At 43.0% G+C, this 22,342-nt stretch overlaps 1 protein-coding gene across 3 annotated transcripts in view; it reads left to right on the top strand.

The window, feature by feature from the left end:
* KCNIP3 (potassium voltage-gated channel interacting protein 3) overlaps nucleotides 1-22,342 on the top strand; it is a 203,441-nt gene that overhangs the window by 74,282 nt on the left and 106,817 nt on the right. Inside the window, exon 1 of one of the 3 annotated variants that reach the window (XM_089681728.1) lies at nucleotides 9,921-10,057. The exons of the other annotated variants lie outside the window; for them this stretch is intronic. Coding sequence (XP_089537854.1) covers nucleotides 9,961-10,057 — 97 coding nt within the window. The 5' untranslated portion in view covers nucleotides 9,921-9,960. Of the gene's footprint in view, nucleotides 1-9,920; nucleotides 10,058-22,342 lie in introns of those variants that run through there. 3 annotated transcript variants of the gene reach the window in all.

The raw sequence follows: 22,342 nt of genomic DNA, 5'->3' as shown, positions 1-22,342 counted from the left end.
GTGAGTAAAAAAAATGTTATGTATACAAAAAATGTAGTTGGACTTTACTGGTATTGAGAGGGAACAACATTTATATATAAAAATATGAAACTTTATTACAATTAATTAAAATACAATAAGCTTATAGTCACATAAAATCACATCAAAAAGCTGCACACATCTTAAAAACAGGTATAACTCCCAGGATGGATTTCCTTGCATGGTACGCTATATTCGAAGTGGGCCACTTGTTAGCTTAGATCATATGGAGTGATGTGGTAGTATGGACCTTCTTGCCCATTCTTGTATTTACTGTTTGGACCCACTGGTATACTACTAGCTTTACCTTAATCCTGTCAGTGAGATCCTGGTTACGGGAAGATTCTATGGAACATACTTTGTGTAGAGTCAGCATTGAATGCACACAGATGTAAAACAAGATAATTACATTGAGACATCTCTTGTGGTGATGTTCTTTTTCCATATTATACACTGCTCAAAAAAATTAAAGGAACACTTTGAAAACACATCAGATCCCAGTGGGGAAAATAGCATGCTGGATAGCTACTCTATACTGATATGGACTGGGTAATGTGTTAGGAATGTAAGGATGCTCCATTGTTTGATGAAAATGAAAATTATCAACCTACAGAGGACTGAATTCAAAAAATCAAAGTGAAAAAATGATGCAGCAGGCTAGTCCATTTTGCTGAAATTTCATTGCTGCAGTTTAAAATGGTACTCAATAGTTTGTTTGGCCCCCACGGGTTTGTATGCATGCCTGACAACATCGGGGCATGCTCCTAATGAGACGACGGATTGTGTAGTGGGGTATTATCTCCTAGATCTGGGCCAGGGCATCACTGAGCTCCTGGACAGTCCGAGGAGCAACCTGGTGGTGTTCAATGGACCGACACATGATATCCCAGAGGTGTTCTATTGGATTTAGGTCAGGCGAGCATGGGGGCCATTCAGTGGTATCAATTCCTTCATCCTCCAAGAACTGCCTGCATACTCTCACCACATGAGGCATTGTCGTGCACCAGGAGGAACCCAGGACCCACTGCACCTGCGTAGGGTCTGCCAATGGGTCCAAGGATTTCATCCCGATACCTAATTGCAGTCAGGGTGCCATTGTCTAGCCTGTAGAGGTCTGTGCGTCCCTCCATGGATACAGCTCCCCAGACCATCACTGACCCACCACCAAAATGGTAATGCTGAACAATATTGCAGTCACATGTGCTTAGGGTGAACCTGCTCTCATCTGTGAAAAGCGCAGGGCGCCAGTGACTGACCTTCCAATTTTAGTGTTCAATGGCAAATGCCAGTTGAGCTCTATGGTGCCAGGCAGTGGGCCCAGGGCCCACTGGAGGGTGTTGGGCCCTCAGGCCACCCTCATGAAGTCTGTTTCTGATTGTTTTGTCAGAGACATTCACACCGGTGGCCTGTTGAGGTAATTTTTAGTGCTCTGGCAGTGCTCATCCTGTTCCTCCTTGCACAAAGGAGCAGATACCGGTCCTGCTGATGGGTTAAGGACCTTCTACGGCCCTGTCCAGCTCTCCTAGAGTAACTGCCTGTCTCCTGGAATCTCCTTCATGCTCTTGAGACTGTTCTGGGATACACAGCAAACCTTCTGACAATGGCAAGTATTGATGTACCATCCTGGAGGAGTTGGACTGCCTGTGCAAGCTCTGTAGGGTCCAGGTATCGCCTCATACTACCAGTAGTGACACTGACCCTAGCCAAATGCAAAACTAGTGAAAAACAGTCAGAAAAGATGAGTAGGGAAAAAAATGTTAGTGGCCTCCACCTGTAAAACCATTCCTGTTTGGGGGGTTGTCTCATTGTTGCCCATCTAGTGCACCTGTTGTTAATTTCATTAACACCAAAGCAGCTGAAACTGATTAGCAACCCCCTCTGCTACTTAACTGACCAAATCAATATCCCAGGAGTTTAATTGACTCGATGCTATACTCTGATTAAAAAGTGTAAATTCAATTTTTTTTAGCAGTATACTTGGAATTGCCTGTCCCCTCTCTTTTTCCATTCTGTTTCTAGGACAAACCCTACTGCTGTTTTTTTGGCTTCCTGCCTCCTATCTTCTCCAGTGCCCGGCCCAGGGGAGCCCCACATGCCATCTGCACATGCCTAAATAAGCCACTACTGCTTAATTCTCATGAGTCTTGAGGAAGCAGAATAAGAGAAACACGTTGACACATGAGGACATGTGTATACATTTTCATATGTGTCTATCAAATAGATATAATTGTGTAATAGGTTAATCTCTGTGGTCTAGTGAGCTTACAGCTATACCTGTTTATAAGGCAGTGTGGAGCTGTTTTTATTTTATGTGGCTATAAGACTATTGTAGTTTAATTAATTGTAATGAAGTTTTATATTTTTCTATATAAATGTTGTTCCCTTTCAATGCCAGTAAAGCCCAACTATCTTTTTTCTATACATATACACCTCTGTGTGTTCTAGCACTGGTTGTATTCTTCATAATGTACAATTAAAGATAATCCAAAAAGAACAGTGGAAAGTCTTCATTATGGCAACAGCATTTGTGAAGACCAAGAACCTCTGAAGTGCCGAAATGTCAGGTGGTTCAACTTTGAAACTTTTACGAAAAACTAAAATATCAGTTTTGGATGTACTGGCCTTTTAATTATCTCTGACTCTGCTGAATCTGTTGTATATGTTATGCATTATTTCTGCACTCTTTTATGTAGAATTTAGTATATAAAATAGATATAGCCCCTGGGCTTCACATACCACTGGATGATTGTCTAGATTTTAGGATCATTTTATACATGAATAAGTCGATTTAGGATTACAGTTACTTCTGCTGCTTGATTGGTTCCAAGGAAAAGAGGCCCACAGCTTGATTTACAACCCAAGGTCCATGATAGTTTTATTTAACCATTGCCTGCAATTGTTTGTTCCAGGAAATCTCTTTATCTGTCAATATCGATCTGGTGCACAGTAAAATCCCTATTTCTCTGTATTATTCATTTCTTGGTGTTCTCAGAGCTTTTAATGCTAATAGTTATTGAAGAACTGTATTTAAAATGCAACAAAATATTCTATAATCTAGCTTGAAAAAACATTTTATTGGGGAACATAGGTCTTCCTCTGGGTATTGAATGTACAAAAGGGCTAAATAAACCAGCACAGTTTATACATATATTGGTATATCATATATATTTATGTAATTGTTTCTGTCTCTTTGCTGTTTGCAAAATATAAAGTGGCAAAGCAGATTTATGTATTGACACATAAGAGATTTTCATAAATGGGTTTGGATTACTTGTTGTCTATCAGCTGCACTGGATATCTTATTGGAATCATTGTCAGGAATAAAGCTATTGGCCAGGCAGTACATATTGTTTGTATGTTAGGTATAGTGATATGTGTTACTGAGGGGTACAACTGGTTAAATTAAAATGTATTTTTGTAGGGTACAAGTACAGTGTGCATATGTCTATAAAGACAGTGTGACAAACAGGCCCAGTAGGCTGCAGGGGTAGACAGTAGTACTGATGGAAATCTGGATACTGTAATAGAAAAAACTTTCTGCGCTGCTATAGGTATAGATAGGACTATTGAAAAAAGCTGCAAACACCTAGACCTAGTCACCACTAGTACAAGGAGACAAAACAAATAAATTGGTGTTGTGCTAATATCAATAGCTCTAAGGACACAATAATTCGAAGAGTGGGTAGACAGGAAAAATAACCCCAAAACAGAGGTGATAAGTATAAAGGCCTGAATCCAGACCTAATTAGGTGCAATATGAACTGTGACAAAGACAACGTGAGTAATAATCAGCAAGTGAACATAAATAATACATAAAAATGTAAAGGCCTGAACCCAGACCAAACTAAGTGCAATATAGATTGATGAAGTCACGGGACAGTGATGTAACGTGTGGGTCTGTTAGCGGAACGTGGTGATGGTTGCCGCCATTTTGGTACACCCTGGAAGTATAAACCCATATCAATACATTTGTTTTGATGCCTGATTTCAACTGATGTGATGTAAGTGTTCATTTGGCATTTCTCCATTAAAGTTTTTGCTTTAAAATGACTACACTATGGGAGTGCTCTCTCTTTTTCCTCTGGGGTGCGTCTGAGCTGGCTGATGTTCCTGTGAAAAGGATTACCAGTTTCAACACTACTGAAATCATTCCGGTTATACGGTGAGGAAGGCCATATTCCTGTGATCGGTGTGATTCTATCATCTTGGATATCTATTAAGGGCCCTGGGAGTGTTAGGCCTGAAAGCTGTGTGGCCCCTTGGGGTCTTGGCGTGGAGGGGAGGAGGCATTTTAGCCGGTGACAGATCTATCATTCATTTCACCCAGTTGCTTTGTTCGTTTGGAGTTGGAAGTCTATTTACATGGACTTTATGCCGATTTGATGATCACTTATGTTTATTTTGATGGTCACTCATTATTTGTTATATGTCACGTCGCTTTAATTATTTTTTTGTGCTTATTGACGCACTTTTATTTCCACTGTGCATTTTTCACTGGCATCAATCCTAATTATAAGGTGCATTTTTAGTTTCATGCACCTTGTATGATTAGTTTTGCACATATATTTCTTTGCTTTTTGATTGTCACAGTTTTCTTTGGACGTATTATGTTGAATACATCATTTATGTTCACTTGTTGATTATTGTGCACGTTGTTTTCATCACAATCCATATTGCACTTAGTTTGGTCTGGTTTCAGGCCTTTATATTTGTATGTATTATATATGATGCATTTATAGTTTCATGCATTTATAGTTTCATGCACCTTGTATGATTAGTTTTGCACATAGTTTTTGCTATTTGATTTTGGCACAGTTTTCTTTGCATGGTGTTTTTTGTGCACTTTTATTTAGGACGTGTTAGTCCTATTATGTTGAATACATTATTTATGTTCACTTGGTGACTATTGCTCACATTGTATTTCATCACAATCTATATTGCACTTAGTTTGGTCTGGGTTCAGGCCTTTACCTTTTTATGTATTATTTATTATTATTATTATACAGTATTTATAAAGCGCCAACAGTTCACTCAGCACTGTACATTACAAAGGGGGACAGAACATGTGACAGAACAATACCAATACAATGCAAAACATGAGGGGATTGATGTATTTATGTTTACTTGCATATTATTACTCACGTTGTCTTTGTCACAGTTCATATTGCACCTAATTAGGTCTGGATTCAGGCCTTTATACTTATCACCTCTGTTTTGGGGTTATTTTTTCTGTCTCCCCACTCTTCGAATTATTGTGTCCTTAGAACTATTGATATTAACACACCATTTTATTTAATCTGGATACTGTACTTTTGGGTTCTAAACTTGGTCACGAAGAGTGAGGGTGGGCTCCCTGGCCACCACTTTGTGCTAAATCTTTTTAAGCTAGGTGACTTCAATTAACAAAGTATCAAAGGGGGTGTTAGTCGCTTTGTAATGATAAAATAGGTAAGGCACAGAAATGGCCAGATGGCTATAATCTCAAGTGAGTTATGTTATACTGAATATACCCCTATGTGGGAAAACTGTACACACTGCCTTGCTGGAGCAAAAAAGTGAGCTGAAAATTTTGAATGTGTCACCAGCAACTGGACTGATCTTTCTGTGCCTCACCCTATAAGGCTAAATCCTCACGGTAGAGAGAGAGAGGTTATGATGATGCTAAGAAGATTTCGTAAAGTCTAGTGATGACTAATATCTAGGGCCAACTTTACTGAATTGCTATGTGAACATTAAAGAGCTATATAACACATGTACCTTGATAAATGCATAGTACCATGTTTGACTTCAGTCCAGGCTCTGGCTGTCCAGTAATTGTTGGAAACAGATGGAGTTACCCCCATGCTATCTATGTTTTGTGATTGCAAAACCTGACTCTGAAAACTCTTGCTCTCAAAGACATATGTAGCACAAGGGGGGCTGAGTGGCACCATGAGTTGCATGGTGTCACATGGCAGTTTTCAAAGCTGATTTCTAGACAACCAGAGTGTGGACAGAAGTAACATTGTGCTATGAATTTATCACGGTAAACTTTGTGTTTTGCAAATAATGTCTAAATACAAAGGGCATGTGTATTTTTACTTAAAGCAGAACTATACTCACCACCGATTCTACGATGTGCTGTTCCTTAGCTCCTTGTCCAGCCACTGACATCTTTGGGTGGCCGGCTTCCGGGTCCTGAATGCCGGCTGCTGTCATTGGCTGGGCAGGAATGATGTCACTCCCGCACATGAGTCTAATTTAGAATTGCCAAATTTGTACAGTGAGCTGTGCCTGCGTGGCTCACTGTACAGGGGTGGACAGGCAGGTAGGTAGCTATAATGCAGAAGAAACAAGGCATGTCTCTTCTGCATTAAAAATCCTGCCTGTTCGCCCATTTTATTTATTACCTAAAGTTCCACTTTAACCACTAGCCTACAGGTCAATTTCTAGCTTTCAGCGCTGTCACACTTTGAATGACAATTGCGCAGTCATGCAACATTGTTCCCATATGAAATTGTTATCATTTTTTTGTGACAGATAGAGCTTTCTTTTGGTGGTATTTAATCACCTCTGGGATTTTTATTTTTTCTTAAACAAACCAAAAGCCACTGAAAATTTTTTAAAAAAATGTTTTTTCTTAGTTTTTGTTATACAATTTTGTAAATAAGTGATTTTTCTCCTTCACTGAAGTGCGATAATGAGGCTGCAGTGATGGGCACTGATAGGCTGCACTGATGGACACTGATAGGTGGCACTGATGGGCACTGATGAGGAGGCACTGGTAGGTTGCACTGATGGGCATTGACAGGCATCACTGATGGGCACTGAAAGGCAGCACTGATACATGACACTGATACATAACACTGATATATGGCACTGATAGGCAGCACTGATAGGCGGCACTGACTGGCACTGATAGGCGACACTGAATGGCACTGATAGACGGCACTGATTGGCAGCACTGATAGGTGGCACTGATTGGCATTGATAGGTGGCACTGACTGGCACTGATGGGTGACATTGAAAGGCAGGTCAGATGGGCACTGATATGTGGCATTGATGTGGCACTGATGGGCACTGGCACGTGGCACTGATGGGCACTGGCACTGATGAGCACTGACAGGTGGCACTTCTGGGGCCACACTGATCATCAGGGCACACTGATCATCAGTGCCCTGATGATCAGTGTACATGTCCCCACCGCGGAAAGCCGATTACCGGCTCTCCTCTCCTCTCGAGCTGTCAGCGTGACAGCTCGAGAGGAGTGAAATGCAGATAACCGGCATTTCCGTGTTTACATGTGATCAGCTGTGATTGGACACAGCTGATCACATGACCGAGCCGACATCTTCTGCTCTTTCCGTGATCCGCTGTGTCCGGTGATCGCCGTGCTGCGCGCTCCCTGAGCCGCGCATGCGTAGTGAGAATGGTAGGACGTCATATGACGTCCTATCAGAACGAGAGAACCACCTTGCGCCCGTCATTGTACTATAGGGCGGGCGGAAGGTGGTTAAATATTGGTGTGCTTGTTTACATTCATGGTTGGAGGACAGTAAAAACAGGGAGTTGAGCTGGGTTTGTACCACCCCTAGCTGCTCCTCTATTTAGCTTCAAAGGCAGTTGGATGGGGGTGTACACATGCTGCAGCTGCTATGCTTTGCTTCATGGCCACGGCAAAGATTATACTACCTTTTGCATTCGGTGAGCAGCACCGCCACCAAATGCAACCCATCCAGTGAATAGGGCTGCTCCACAACTACCCTGCAATGACATATAATTTGCAGAATTGCAGCAGACTGGTGTGGCATTTACATGGCTAAAAAATATTCTAAGGGGGTGACATATTTTTTCTTCCTTCCTTCCACCAATTATGGTGCTGTACAGCAACACAATGCACTTGCCTTGCGTGCAGTGCCATGCAATTCTGTAAAATGCGTTGTGATAAAATGCAGCTCAGGTCTGCGTTGCAGTATGAATGGGATGTACAGGACACAATTTATTTTGTGTGTGTTCTTGCGGTGACAGGTGTTTTACAATGTAGTATAGCATCTGTCACCACACAATGTGCAAATTAGCACTTACAGCTTTTGTGTCCAGTTCACCCTGAAGGAACAATGGCAGAAAAATGTATGAACCAATATCTATTACTTAAAGCAACACTGTCGCTAGAAAGAAATTATCAAAGAAATACAAATGCAGCTGTCTGTAAAAGAATAGGTATTATACTTAGCTGTCCAACAGTTCTGCCCCCATGTCACTACTGTGTCTTTTAGTGAAATAGAGGCTGGGGTATGGAACCAAATCATACAATGGAAGGGCCAGCTATCTGACACACCTGGTAGTGTGTCAGATGTTGAAGATTTTTTAGTTACTGGAGATCTCGAAGACAGCAAAAATCTGAGATCAGTGCCCGCTGGCATGGTAAGCATAATACTTCTTCTGCAGTAAGTTGCTTATGGATTTTTTTTTCTTTTCTCTACTTTGTCACTTTTCTTCAAAAGTCATGAAATGTTTCAGTTTAGCTAGTGGTATTGCTTAAATGTTCTTTTGACATCGAGTTGTCACAGATGAAAGGGATGAATAAAGGAGAGTGAACACTCTGAATGTAAGGGCGACCATTCTGTTTTTATCACTATTTCAACACAGAGCAGGCACTAGATGAGCACCAATATGAGTTCTAATGTTGTTGTCACCCTTCCCCAAGTCCAATCACATAAAACAGCAGGGGTGGGTGGGTCACTTTACATATAATTTGTAGAATCTCTCCTTTCAGATAAATCCAATCACTGTCCAAATCTTGTAGACTTCACCTCTGTAAAATTTGGCCCATTCACTCCCTTGTTATCTCTCGCCTTGAAAATTGTAACTCGCTTCTCATAAGTCTACCTCTATGCAGGCTATCCCCCCTTTGGTCTATCATGAATGCTGCTGCCAGACTCATCCACCTTACCAACCACTCAGTGTCTGCTAACTGCCGTTGTTAATCCCTCTACTGGCTTCTGATTGCCCAGTGAATAAAATTCAAAATACTAACAACAACATACAAAGCCATTCACAATTCTTCCCCAAGCTACATCACCAATCTTGTCTCAAAATATCATGCAAACTATCCTCTCCTCCCCAGACTTCCTATTCTCTAGCTCTCTTGTCTCCTTCCCTGTTCCTCTCCAGGACTTCTCCAGAGCTTCTCCCATCCTCTGAAACTCTCAACCTCAATCTGTCCAGCTATCTCCTACTCTTGCTATCTTTAGATGATCTCTGAAATCTCATCTGTTCAGGGAGTCCTATCCTGCCTCCACCTAACAACTGAACTTTTAATTCTTCTATCAGTTCATCCCACACAGTTATTACGTTTTGTACCACTTGTTCCACCCTACTAGATTGTAAACTCTTATGTGCAGAGCCCTATTAACCCTGTTGTATTTTATTGTAACTGTACTCTCACTTTACATTGTAAAGCCCTTTATAAATCCTGTATAATAATATGGCCAATATAATTAAGCAAATTGTTTAAAGTCTTTGGTGATCCTCAACAAACGGTAATTGCTGCCACATCTGGCACCCCTGTCCTTTTACTTTTGTTCACTTGTCTCTAAGCAAAATGAAAAAGAACTGTGTACTGCCATTTAGAAAGGCTGGTTTCTGAAACCCTTAAAATCTTGCACCATGTCCACCACCATTTGTGGTTTGCACATAACAGTACATGGTAATGATAAAAATAATAATACAGTGTAGAGCTCAGGCCAGTCCATGTGCCTGAGAGGCCCTTTGAAGTTCTCCTGCCTTTTGAAGTCATAGAAGAAAGAAGGAAAACACAAAGGTGTTTTCAGATCTCTGCTTGGAAGAGGAAGGTGTTAGCATTTTCAAAGGGGAAGGCCTATAAATGTGAGAGTCTCTCATGTAACAACCCAGAACGTGGCTTCTACACAGAGCTCACACTAAGCAGAGTAACAGGAACGAATGGGGGCAAGCATGAGCCTAATGAAAGTGCACAGGAGTCAGAAGAGAAGGATGAGCCTTCTACAGAGGACAACCCAGGAGAGACATAAGGCATCAGGTGATAATTCTGTTTTTCTGTTACAACTATCTTCTGGAGTATTTATTTGTGTACCTGGGGGCATGTTATATCAGCACTTACATTTACTAAGTACTAAAAGGGACCTATAGGCATGAGATTAAGTTTAGATACTGGTTAAAGGAAACCTGTCCTGACATATAAAGGTTGCCAACTCTTACCTCTTTTTTAAAATGCTAGTTGCTTAACTATCTCTGGCTTCAATACTGTCTTGGTCACTGTCCTAGACCTAGAACAAGCATGCAGATCAGAAAATCAGAATGAAAGTGGTATTAAACTCAAAAGCAAACATTTATTATATTGCAGCTACCAATTCTTAGATGTGATGGCTACAAAAGTTTTTTTTAGGCGTCCTTTCCTTTATTTATACCTGGTGATCCAGCTAGGAAGTCTGTTATTTTTCAACAGAACAGGCTGCCCTGCAGATGTAGCGGTTAAAGGGGTGAGACAAACCATTTACTGACATTACCATATACCACTGACAGGGGTGCTTACAATAATCAGCTTTTTTTATTTATGTAAAACTTTTATTTCCAAAGGAAAAATACTGTTGCTGTAATTGACTAAGGAGTGTTATCTGGAGTTTGATTTGAATTTGTTAGTCCATCAATATCTGCTACTTCTTCTTAACACTCCCCTCTCCCCAGACTGACAATGATGCTGTCCAAAGGTGCCCCTGTGCTCCTTCATCCAGAGTGAGGACACTCTAATGCAGGAAATGTGTTACTGGCCAGATTACCAGGTGAAAACAGAAGGGAAAAAAAAAGGAAAATGAATGCTACCACACCTAATAACACTGTTCAACAAATTTTTATTTTTTGCCAGTTTTGGAAACAAAAGGATCCATTTTTTAATGAATTTCACATTCCGAGTTCAAATATAACAATGAAATTTGTCAATTGGCTCTAGTTTTTCTGTAAACGGAAAGTTTTCTACTATAGGCGTAATGACTACATAATGCACAATAATTATATAGATAGATATCTTTCCACAAATATAAAGCAAGTGATATTGACTACATAACAAAGCCTAAATGGCATAATATATTGCATAGGATTACCAAGAAAAATTATAGCCATAAGCTAAGTTGAATCATTTTAATACTTAGGATTCTCACTAGTTTTGTCTTCAGTTTGTGTCGGCTTTGCTTCTCTTGGCTTTTCTCTTGTATTCGAGGAAAGGGCTATCTCTTACAACTGCACGTGACTACACGCTTCAGGTTCTTCCTCACTTGACTCAACCACGAAGGATTCTGGTGCTTTAGGAATTGGTAGCCCCTCTCCATGAGGAACTGGACGTATTGCCGATGGAATATTTGGATAGTGCACAGATAACTTTTTCTTCTTATTTAGCCCTTTTACAATTGGAGGCACCATACAAAAGTAACAATTACTAACATGATCTGTTGGCTCTCTCCAAATCATTGGCACAGCGAAAGGCATAGATGCCTTTTTTCCATTCAACCATTGCTCCAGTGCCGTCCCACAAGAATTGCAGCATATATGTGGTGCCCAGCTCTTGTCCTGGTCTCCTATTTTGCAGCCAAAATACAAGTTGTAGGCTTTCTTAATCATTCCTGTTATCCTCCTTTTTTGTGAGATAAAAGTTATTTCACCGCAGATATAGCAGAAATTATCTGCTTTATTCACACAAGTTCGAGGCATTACTGAGTAGCCTATATAAGCATAAAACGAAATGTAAAGACGCTGTCGAACTACAATCAGCTACAGATACTGCAGCTTTTATGCAGTGAAGTGATGCAATTAAAGGCTAATATTGCATCATCTCAGTATACATGCAATTTTCTATTGGTCACCAGTATCAATTGCGCAATATGCAGCTGAAGTTGCATCATAATTTTGAATGGCTTACGTCATTAGATGGGTGAATATATCATGGAAACTAGAGCCAATCAACATTTTTTAGGGTCATTTTAGTTTTCAGCACCCCAAAATTATGTAAGATTAGCTAATTTTATGCCCAAAACTTTTTACCTGTTGAACAGTGTAATTGGTAAACTGCAATATATTACATTTTTGCTTTTAGGTTTAATACTGCTCCAGAACTCCAGTTTTTGCAGACTGATCAGAGACTCGGTATTGAAATCCCCTCTCTTAGCAATGAGGAGGGTGGTGGGCGACTGATGACTATAAACATGTCTACTGCAATCGGGTCAGAACCACCAGTACACTGCTATGAATCCTTAGAGGATTGATGTATTTACAAATGGAATTTCTCTAGTATTTTTAATGTCAGCCAACTGTACCATTTGATTTATCATGTACAGGATTTAAAATGCAATTCTCACCTCTGAGACCTAATGTACACCCACTGAAGACCATGTTGATATTTGGGGTGAGTTACTGATGTTCAGGCTATTATGTTTTTCTTGTCTTGGACAGTAGGGGCGTTCTCTCTGTATGCATACAAAGCTTTGAATAAAGAATATAATAAAATAATAATAATAACATGTACCGGTACCTTATTGAAGGAAGAGAGAGAAGGAAGCCTGGGGTTTCAACCTCTGTGAACACATAGTTTTGGTGGCTATGTAATGTCACATCTAGATGACATGTGAGTTGCTTGCTTTGCCCATCCTAAGGTCTGTCTTGTGGCTTATTTTAAAGCATATCCCATCTCATTTTCAGTTAATAGCTGAAATTAATAGCAATGCATAATGCGGGCACAGGCTCACATTGGTAGCACAAAATCTGCTGCATAATTTTAACTCCACCTCCAGGCCAAACTAACTCCTCTCACCTACCTGGCCTTTTTCTAACCTGTTTAAATATCTTATACTCACCTTAATTCATGGTACAGGTCCCTTGCCAGAGCCATTTCCAGGTGCAGGGAACTAGAAATGCATTGTTGTAGATATGTTGGCTTCCTGATGTCATCTCCTTCTGGATCCTAAGAAGACCCCTTACTGGACAGCCAATTGGAAGTGTCTACCTCAAGCAGGCAGTGATAAGGATATTTAAAGAAAGATCTTCCTCCTGTACCCAAAAGAAGAGAGATAGCCAAAACATTACCTGACCGTAGATTTAGGTAAATATAAGTAGGTAGGTAGGTTTTAATTTTGGTCTATGGGAGCAATTAGTTGAGGAGGGGGGTTCTGGTAGTTTGCCAGCAGCCTGGAGATGTGCTTCAAAGTATTGCTAAACCCTAAAAAAGCATATAGTGTTGAAGACCTTAGTACCTACCATGTTTTTATGTCTGCTTTTCTAGAAAGCCTGTTGTTACTATTTAGCCTCCTCTGAAACTGTCCAATTTCTTGCTTGCCTTTCTCAGCTGGCTCTGTCCCTATGCCCATTAAAAGATTAGTCCTGGTGGCACGCTACTCCAGTGCTTCCACTCCTCTCTCCTCCTACACTGTCCCTTTTAAACAGTGCATGTGAATTACACAAGGCAAACACTCCCCTAATTGCAAGTTTGAGGATGTGACACTCAGCAACCTGGAGTCTGTGGTGATCATGGAATATATGTATTTGTGCACACTGTGCTGCTGGGGTCCACTGAAAACGTACCCCCATCTTTGTGAGTTGGGTGATGGGGGATACCACGCCTGAGAAATTCTTTATAAATTTCCTATAAAAATTGGCAAAACCAATAAATCTCTGAACCCCCTTCTTATCCAGGGGGGCCGGCCATTCTAAAATTGCAGTGATTTTCTGGGGGTCCATAGCGATCCCAGTGGTGGAAATGATTAGACCCAAAAACAAGATACTACGCTGCTCGAAACTGCATTTTTTGGCTTTGGCATAGAGCCCACGCTGGCAAAGTCGCTCCAGCACGCTCCTGACATGCCCCCGATGCACCTCCAGAGACGAGGAAAAGATCAGAATATCGTCTAGATAAGCAATTACAAAAATGTCCAAAAAGTCTCTAAAAATATTATTCACGAAATGCTGAAATGTGGCCAGTGCATTACATAACCCAAATGGCATAACTAAGCATTCAAAGTGCCCGAACCGAGTGCGAAAAGCGATTTTCCACTCGTCCCCTTCGCGTATATGGACCAGGTTTTAAACGCCCCTGAGATCGAGTTTTGAAAAAATAGAAGCTGTTTAACCTTTGGAATAACTCATGGACCAAGAGAAGGGGGTAGCGATTCTTGACTGTGATCTTATTTAAGTCCCTATAATCGACACATGGCCTCAGGGACTGGTCCTTTTTTTCAGCAAAAATGATTCCTGCCCCAGCCGGTGATGTGGAAGGGCGGATAAAGCCCTTCCGAAGGCTCTCATCAATATATTCTTTCAATGCCCCCAACTCTCGGCCAAATGGTATCTCAGATCCCGGGAGAAGGTCAATGGGGCAGTCGTAAGCCCGATGGGGGGAAGAATATCTGCTCCCCGTGGGCTAAAAATGTCAAGTAACTGATGATAGGCCGAAGGCACAATTTGGGCTAACTCGGTATCGGTACTCACACATAACAAGGTTGGTGTATCTAGTGGTAACCTGGGTAAGCAATGCTCCTGACAATACGGTGAGTGAAACTGAATCGACCCAGCTTTCCAGTCAATTTGGGGGTTGTGAGCTCGTAGCCAGGGAAGCCCCAAAATAACTGGAAATAGGGGGGATGCAATGGCGTCCAAACGAAGTTCTTGATGATGGCCTGCCACTGTGGTGTGTATAGGAGGGGTCTCCCGATCTACCATCCCCGATTTTTTCGAGACCCATCGGCCAAAAAAATGTTCAGGCCATGCTCCTTGGTGAGCAATGGAATCTGCTGCTGGGCTGCAAAGCTAAGGTCAATAAAACAGCTACACGCCCCGGAGTCAATAATAGCTGTCACTTGTACGATTCTTCCGGGGAGCTGAATAGACACAGGCACAGCTAAGTGAGTGGGGCTGCCTGTGCACGCAGGAGATATAGCAGAAATAAAGGAAGAGCACTTACGGAACTTTTCTGGACAGGAGCGCACCATGTGACCCGCTGCTCCGCAGTAGAGGCATAGGTTGTTCGACCGACGTCTCTGGCGTTCTTCCGTTGAAAAGGAAGGCCACATCAGACTGAGCTGCATGGGCTCAGTCCCATCTGACTGTTCCGGACTCCGATTGCTGACAGTGGCCCTTGGCAAGACTGGTACCCTTGGCAGCATCCAGGTGGGTCTTGGCCCCTGGCTGGACCTCTCTTGTCTCCGTTCCCGCAACCTACGGTCAATCTGGATGGCCTGGTAGGAGTCAGGTACTCCTACTCTTGCCAACTCATCTTTAAGCGGGTCAGAAAACCCTAACCAAAATTGATGACGCAAGGCTGTGTCATTCCACTGAGTGTCTCCGCTCCAACTCCTAAATTCCGCTGCATAATCCTCCGCAGCCCAGCGTCCCTGCTGTAAGGTATAGAGGGCTTCCTCAGCCAAGGCAGCTCAATGCGGGTCATCATAGAGTTGCGCCATTACTTTGAAAAAGGTAGCAACGGAGTTCAGGTGTGGGTGGCGAGTTTCCATCAGACGGTGAGCCCATCCCTGGGGTTCACCCTGCAACAAAGATATAATGAACCCTACCTTCAAAGATTCAGACGAAAAAGTCCGGGGTTGTAAATCAAAATATAGCTGACAGGGGTTCTGGAAGGCCCTGAACTTTCCTCGATCCCCATGGAACCGTTCGGGTGTTGGCACTCGCGGTTCTGGCGAGGGGATGGAGAACGCTGCTCCAGCGGAAGGTTCTGCGGAGCCCCTGGCAGAAGGCGCACTAACTGGGTCTGATGTTATGGGAGCAGGTGTGGCTAGGCTCTGAACACGTCCCTCTAAATGCTTATATCTTTCCTCTAGCATTTTAACAGCTTGTGTGAGCGCCGCCAGGTGTTGACACATCTCTTCCCAGGGAGAGGGTCCTCCTCCAGACTCTGTCATGGCCGTATGGTTCTGTTATGGACCAGCCGGCGGTAGCCTCTAGCGCTCCACAGACTGGGATTCCCCAAGGCGTGGAATCTAAGCCCCGACCTGCTTGTTCACCAGGGCTCTGATGGTCGGGATGGACTTGGAGCAGGCCGAAACCAGGTCACGGCCCCCGGGTGCAACCAGTTGTGGTTGAAGCACTTGCCGGTGGTATATAGCAGGTGAGAGCCTGATGTGAGGAGGCAGAGTGAGCGAAGTCAGACAGGCTGGGTCGGTAACGGTGGAGGCAGGACGGTACAAGCGGCAGGCAGAAGGATAAACAGATCACAGGCCAGGTTCAGTAACGGGAGATCAAACATGCAGGATTAGGCAGGAGAATGGTCAGACAAGCCAGGGATCAAAGCAGGAGACAGTCAGCGAATCAGGGTCAGGCAGGGTCGGCAACTAGGCAATCTCTCAGGAAACACAGGATACAGGTAAAGACCATACAGCAACTTGATCACAGACATAGCCTGTTTAAATAGGGCGCCCTCATTGGTGCCGGGCGCACGTCTGAAATTGCGAGTGCACATGCGTGACCGCCGTTACCATCGCGGGTCGCCCAGGTCCTAATGCCCGCACGCTAGTGCCCCCCGCGCATGCGCAGACCCGTGCACCGTGGTAAAGCCTGGGGTCCCTGACATTAGATGTTCATTGTGCCCCCTACCCTTAGGGGAAATGTTTCAATGCTGATCAGTACTCAGGTCTATCCTGTGCTCAGCGGTCTTTTTTTTAAAATACTGGTCAGCATAACATTAGTTGTCTGTACTCCTTACATTGGTAGTCAGTGTTTTCCCTTTACATTGGAGGTAATTGCATTCCCCTTATATCGTCAGTGTGTTCCCCTTACAACAGTGGTCAGTGTGCTGCCTTACATTAGTGGTCAGCATGATCCCCTTACATTGATGCTCAGTGTGTTCTCATTACATTGGTGCTTATTGTGCTCCTCATACATTTGTGCTCAGTGAGTTCCCCTTATAATGGTGGTCAGTGTTCTCCCCTTACATTGGTGGTCACTGTTTTCCCCTCATATTGGTGGTCAGTATGCCCCTCTTACATTGTTGGTCAGTGTTCTCCCCTACTATTATTGTCAGTGTGCCCCCCTTATATTAGTAATTAGCGTACCCCACATTGGTGGTTAATGTGCTGCCCCCCTTATTAGTGATTAGCATGCCTCACATTGGTGGTCAATGTGCCCACCTTACATGGGAGGTCAGTGTGGCCCCTTTACATTTGTGGTCAGTCTTTCACCCTTACCTTGATGGCCAGTGTGTTCCCCTTACATTAGTGGTTAGTGTGCTCCCTTACATTGGTGGCCAGTATATTGGCATTCATTGTGCTTACCATACATTGGTGCTCAGTTTGTTCCCCTTACAATGGCGTTACTTTGTTCCCTTACATTGATGGTAAATGTGCTCCACTAATATTAGTGGTTAGAGTTTTCCCCTTACATTAGTGGTCAGTCTGTTCCCCTTACATTGATGTAAGTGTGCCCCCATTTTGGTGGTCTATGCTTCCCTCTGACATGGGAGGTCAGTGTGCCCCCTTTACATTTGTGGTCAGACTACTACCCTTACCTTGGTGGTCAGTGTGTTCCCCTTACATTAGTAGTCAATGTGCTCCCTAACATTGGTGGTCAGTATACTTCCCTTACATAGGTGTTCATTGTGCTTACCATGCATTGGTGTTCAGTTTGTTCCCCTTATAATGGCAGTGTAATGCAGTGCTGGACTAAGACACCAAGAACAAGTCGCATACACCACACAGGTACAATTTAACCAGCATTTACACCATTATTCTAAGCATGTGAGAGACCCACTACCGGATGAACACCTGCCCTGGCACGTCATAGCATTCACTCGGCACCCCAAAAAATAACAGAATCCAACTGCAGTATTCTTGTACTGTCAAAACCTCCACTTTTATTATCACACAACACACAGGAGGATATATCTTATAATAATCACAATCTGCATAATAACACACACCAATAATAATGTGAGCATTGCAGCATGAAATAGACACATCTTTTGACAGCATCACAGCATAGAATTAATACATTACCAAAGCTACAGGAAGATGGGAAGGAACAGACCACATCGGAACCATAATGCACAGGGAGTCGCGGAGAAGCCTTAAACACAACCAATTAGATGAGCCCATATAGCTTTGACAAAAATCCCAGCGTCAGAGCATCCCCTTTCGCATAGGAAGGCTTCCAATTTGACTGCGTTCAGGCCTCTCTTTATATGCCCTGTTAAATTGCTCCTGCAATTTTCCCGAAATGGGCAGGCACCACACCCACTTCAGGATGAGTTAGCATACGGGTTCCGTTAGTCACACCCAGCCACGTTACTGGCAAACAACGTCTTATCTCATAATATCACACTTTTGCCACAAATCAGCTTCTTATCTACCCTTAACTTAAAGATTAAGAACTTCTCAAACAAGTAAACATTTTTAAATGCACAAACAAGTTCTTATCTAATTTAAGCAGTCTAATGTAACATTTGTAGATGTCACAAACAAGTTAAATCTCACAAACACTTCTTATCTGCTTTAAGTAGTTTAATGTCTTGTGACTCTGTTCTTTTAGCCTAGAGAAATGACATCATTGTAATTTCTCATGCTTCTGGCATATGGGCAAGGATGCTTTATTGTAAAAATTCCCCAAGAAACAAAGGGTCCAAGGCCAAAACATTTCATAGGGATTACATTCCTCCCCTTGGCATTGGTCCATTGGTTTCTGGGGTCTGCCGGCATCGTGCTATCAAATACCTGCCCAGCTTCCATGTTATTATCAAAGCCAATAAATAACCCACAATAATAAGAGCCCACTTAAGTAAGGTTCCAGCCAGCCAGCTGAACATTCCTCCCAATCCCAAGGTCCAGTCAAAATCCTTAAAGAAGTCTGAGATACTTCCTGCTCTATCCCAAGTGGTGTCATGAACAGGCTTGAGACAGACCTGAACCTCCTCCAACCTGTCAACTTCATGGGAGATTCATCCAGTCTCATCCTCTATAAAATAACAACAGGCATCCCCTACCACATGGCAAACACCACCTTGGGCCACCAGGAGGTAGTCCAGAGCCATCCAGTTCTGAAGTACCGCCAGGCACATTTGTTCTTGTGCAGCTGACACTGCAGAAATAGCATCACCTGCGGCATTGGAAGCTTCTTCTAGTACATTAAGCAAATAATACATTTTTGTCTATAGATCCCCCACACTTCTCTGGGGAAAGACTGACTTCCAAAACTTTCCAGCTACCATGGTTCTGATGTTTTGGTACTTGTCCAAGGAGCGTTTCTCCCGAGGGGCGATATGGCAATACTGAGAGAGCCTTCCTGGGTATATGGGCAGTGTGTTCACCCTATAGATGGATGGAACCACAAATCCCAAAACACAGGGGTCTTGTAAGCCCGATCTCCACACATCCAATATAAATTTCTTGCAGGGAGAGGGGCTACGGGTGACTTGCAATGGCTAGTATCATACTTATAGGTATAGTCCATAAGTTTTGTACCAATCTGTGCTGGCATACGCATAGTTTGTATGTTTCCCCCACCTTTATTTAATCTATCCCTTGCCCTAGAGTGATCTAATCAGGGAGCAAGACCTGAGCTCACTTTTCCCTTATCTGCATTCCCAAACCACCAATAGCACAACCAAGCATCCTCCTCATCTTTCGGTCGCGGGGGTGCCCACTGTTTCTTTCTTAACCCCTCATAGCGGGACACATTGCCACTGCAAAAGCACACTACAGTGATGATGTAGACCAACAGTAGTCAATGTCACTGTAATGGGCGTAATTTCATCAGTTGTAGCAAAGCCACCTGATCCCAGGTATAGTCTGACTCCGCCTGTTCTTCTCGGATAGTTCCCAGGAGGTAAAGTGGGGGAGCAGAACGAGTCTCTATGGTAAAATATTCTTTTATTGCTTTGATCAGTTCAGGCATGGTCAAAGCCACCCCCAGGTAAGGCATACCTGTCTGGTGACTCCGAGGGGCATGTGCACACATCCAGCATGGTTTGCAGTGGTCCTCAGCCAAGTACACCACCTGCATTGATTGAATCAATGATTTGTGCGCTTTCCACTGGCTGGGGTTCCTTGGTGGCAACATAGGCCCGCAGTACCTGCTCCACTGGATTAACACCTCTACTTCCCATGGTTGTTCTATTATCACATTAGTACAAAAATACAATCCTTCATTTTCTTTTACTTCAAATGTGTATATTGCTTGACCCTCTAGAGTAGTGTCCAATGACCAATAAAATGTCCCTGCATCTACTGCCTCCCAGCAACGGTGGACCATCTCTATTGCCCATAAGACCCCTCCATACCCTCCTGATGGCTGCGAATAACAACACAACAGGGGATGAGAGAGGCACATCTTTCCGGAACAGGTGCAGAGTCCCATTTTCAGATATCATTCCTTCCTTACTAAGCACATGATGTGCCAATGTAGTTCTTGTAGCAGTTCCTTCAAGAGTCTTAATGTCCAACCTTACTTGCCCTCCGACTGAGGGTGTTGATGAATTTTGGTCTGGAGCATTAAACAAACTCTCCTCTTCACTCTCCTTTCTTTCCTCTTCGCTTGTCTCCATTGTAAGCATAGGGATGTCAGGGATCTCACCATCATCTGCTTCCACTTGTAGCCTTGGATTCCTGGACAACAGGATAACCACCAGTTTTATCCATAGTAGGTATATGGCTGTCTCCTGAACTTTCCCAATGGAGTGGCATATGCACAGGCGTCACAATAGCATTTTACAGGATGGTCCTCATTTCCTATGGAAGAAATCATTCTGAATATCAGGTAAAGTTTTTATCTTAACACTAACTCCAAGGGTTCACTTCACTGCTTAAACTTATTTCTTTTATCTTAAACTTATTGTTTCTAAAGAGAAAAAAACGTTGTTGTGTTAACATCTTCCATACCTATAAAAAAAAGGAAAAACACACAAGGTACCTTATTACTCTGATAAATTATATTGTCTTACAGCTGCTTACCCTTTTAAACTTCTGCGAGACACTTTCTAGAGTTTATTGGTCCTATAAAGCTGCCATAAGGCTGCGAGGTGGAAAGAGCCCTTACCACCCCACAGTTAGTGTATTGTTAATGTATTTACTCCCTAAGGAAGCATTTTACAGACAGCACATGCCGCCACTTGTCTTCTCCATCCACTAAAATAATCAGGGTACTGTCACACCAGAGGCTATGACTTCAGCCTGCAACAGGGGACCAGTTTCCTGGAGCCACCATACCCAGCTCTCAGGATTCCTTTACCTGTGACAGGTGCCAGAGCCAATGTAGGAGGCGGCTCCTCCACCCCTTGGTCACCTGTAGATAGGTCTGAAAGCATTTGACCTGTACAGTTATGGTTTAGCATTCTTTGTAATGGGGTCAAACCACTAGCTAGTGGTCTGTCATTAAGTTGCTAAACTGCTAGGGGAAGGTGAGTCATCCAAGCACGCAACTCTCCTCCTAGTTTCCTTAGTTGTTGTTTAAGTAGGCCAACCATGCGTTCCATGAGGCCTGAGGCCTGTGGGTAATATTGGATATGGTATACCCACTGAATATAATTTTCCTCAGCATATTCTTTAACTTTGTTCCCTGTAAAATGTGCACCATTATCAGATTTTACTTGTTGAGGTGATCCATACTCTCTCCAGAGTAACAATGGTGTTATCCTGATTTTCCCTGCGGCAGGGTTGGGCCACTATCAGTCCTGAAAAAGGTGTCTACAGCAACACAAATGTATTGGCAGTTTTTGCTATTGGGCAGGGGCCCTGCATAATCTATTTGCTATATCTGCAATAGCAATTTACCATAGGGCTGGAGACAAGATCTTTTCCTGTGCTGTTGACAAATAGGGCATTTGACAGTCACATTTTTAATTATGCCAATGGTGAGTCCCAACCCTCTTTGTTGCACCCACCTGTAAGTGTCTTTTTCTCCCAGGTGTCTGCATTTCCCATGGGCCCAAGCTGCCAGTCCTTCCACCGCATCCATGTCGGGGGGCGGCCACTTCAGCCACTTTGGCCCTTTGGTCGGCTATAGAATTAAACAGGTGTTCTAATGAGTCAGTCCCACAATGGGCATCTACATGATGCACCGTGATGGTGCCTTGGGATGCTAAGTCCCAAATCTACTGCCACAATTCCTTTCCCCACACTTCTTTAGAGTGAATCATAAAATCCTTAGAAGCCCACATGGACATCCATTTGGCCAGGCCATTAGCCACCGATCATGAGTCTGTATACAGGTGACATTGACCAAGCATTTCTTTTACAAGGGCTAAATATACTGCATACAATTCTGCATATTGGCTGCTCTTACATTTTCCTTCTTTCTGCAAGAATTGTTTGTTAACAGGCCCGTA

Source organism: Staurois parvus, unplaced genomic scaffold, assembly GCF_062004578.1.
Source record: "Staurois parvus isolate SC_StPar_1 unplaced genomic scaffold, SC_StPar_1.0 ptg000276l, whole genome shotgun sequence".
Taxonomy (NCBI): Eukaryota; Metazoa; Chordata; class Amphibia; order Anura; family Ranidae; genus Staurois; species Staurois parvus.
The sequence above is the reverse complement of the archived record's forward strand: the minus strand, read 5'-3'. Positions and strand labels throughout refer to the sequence as shown.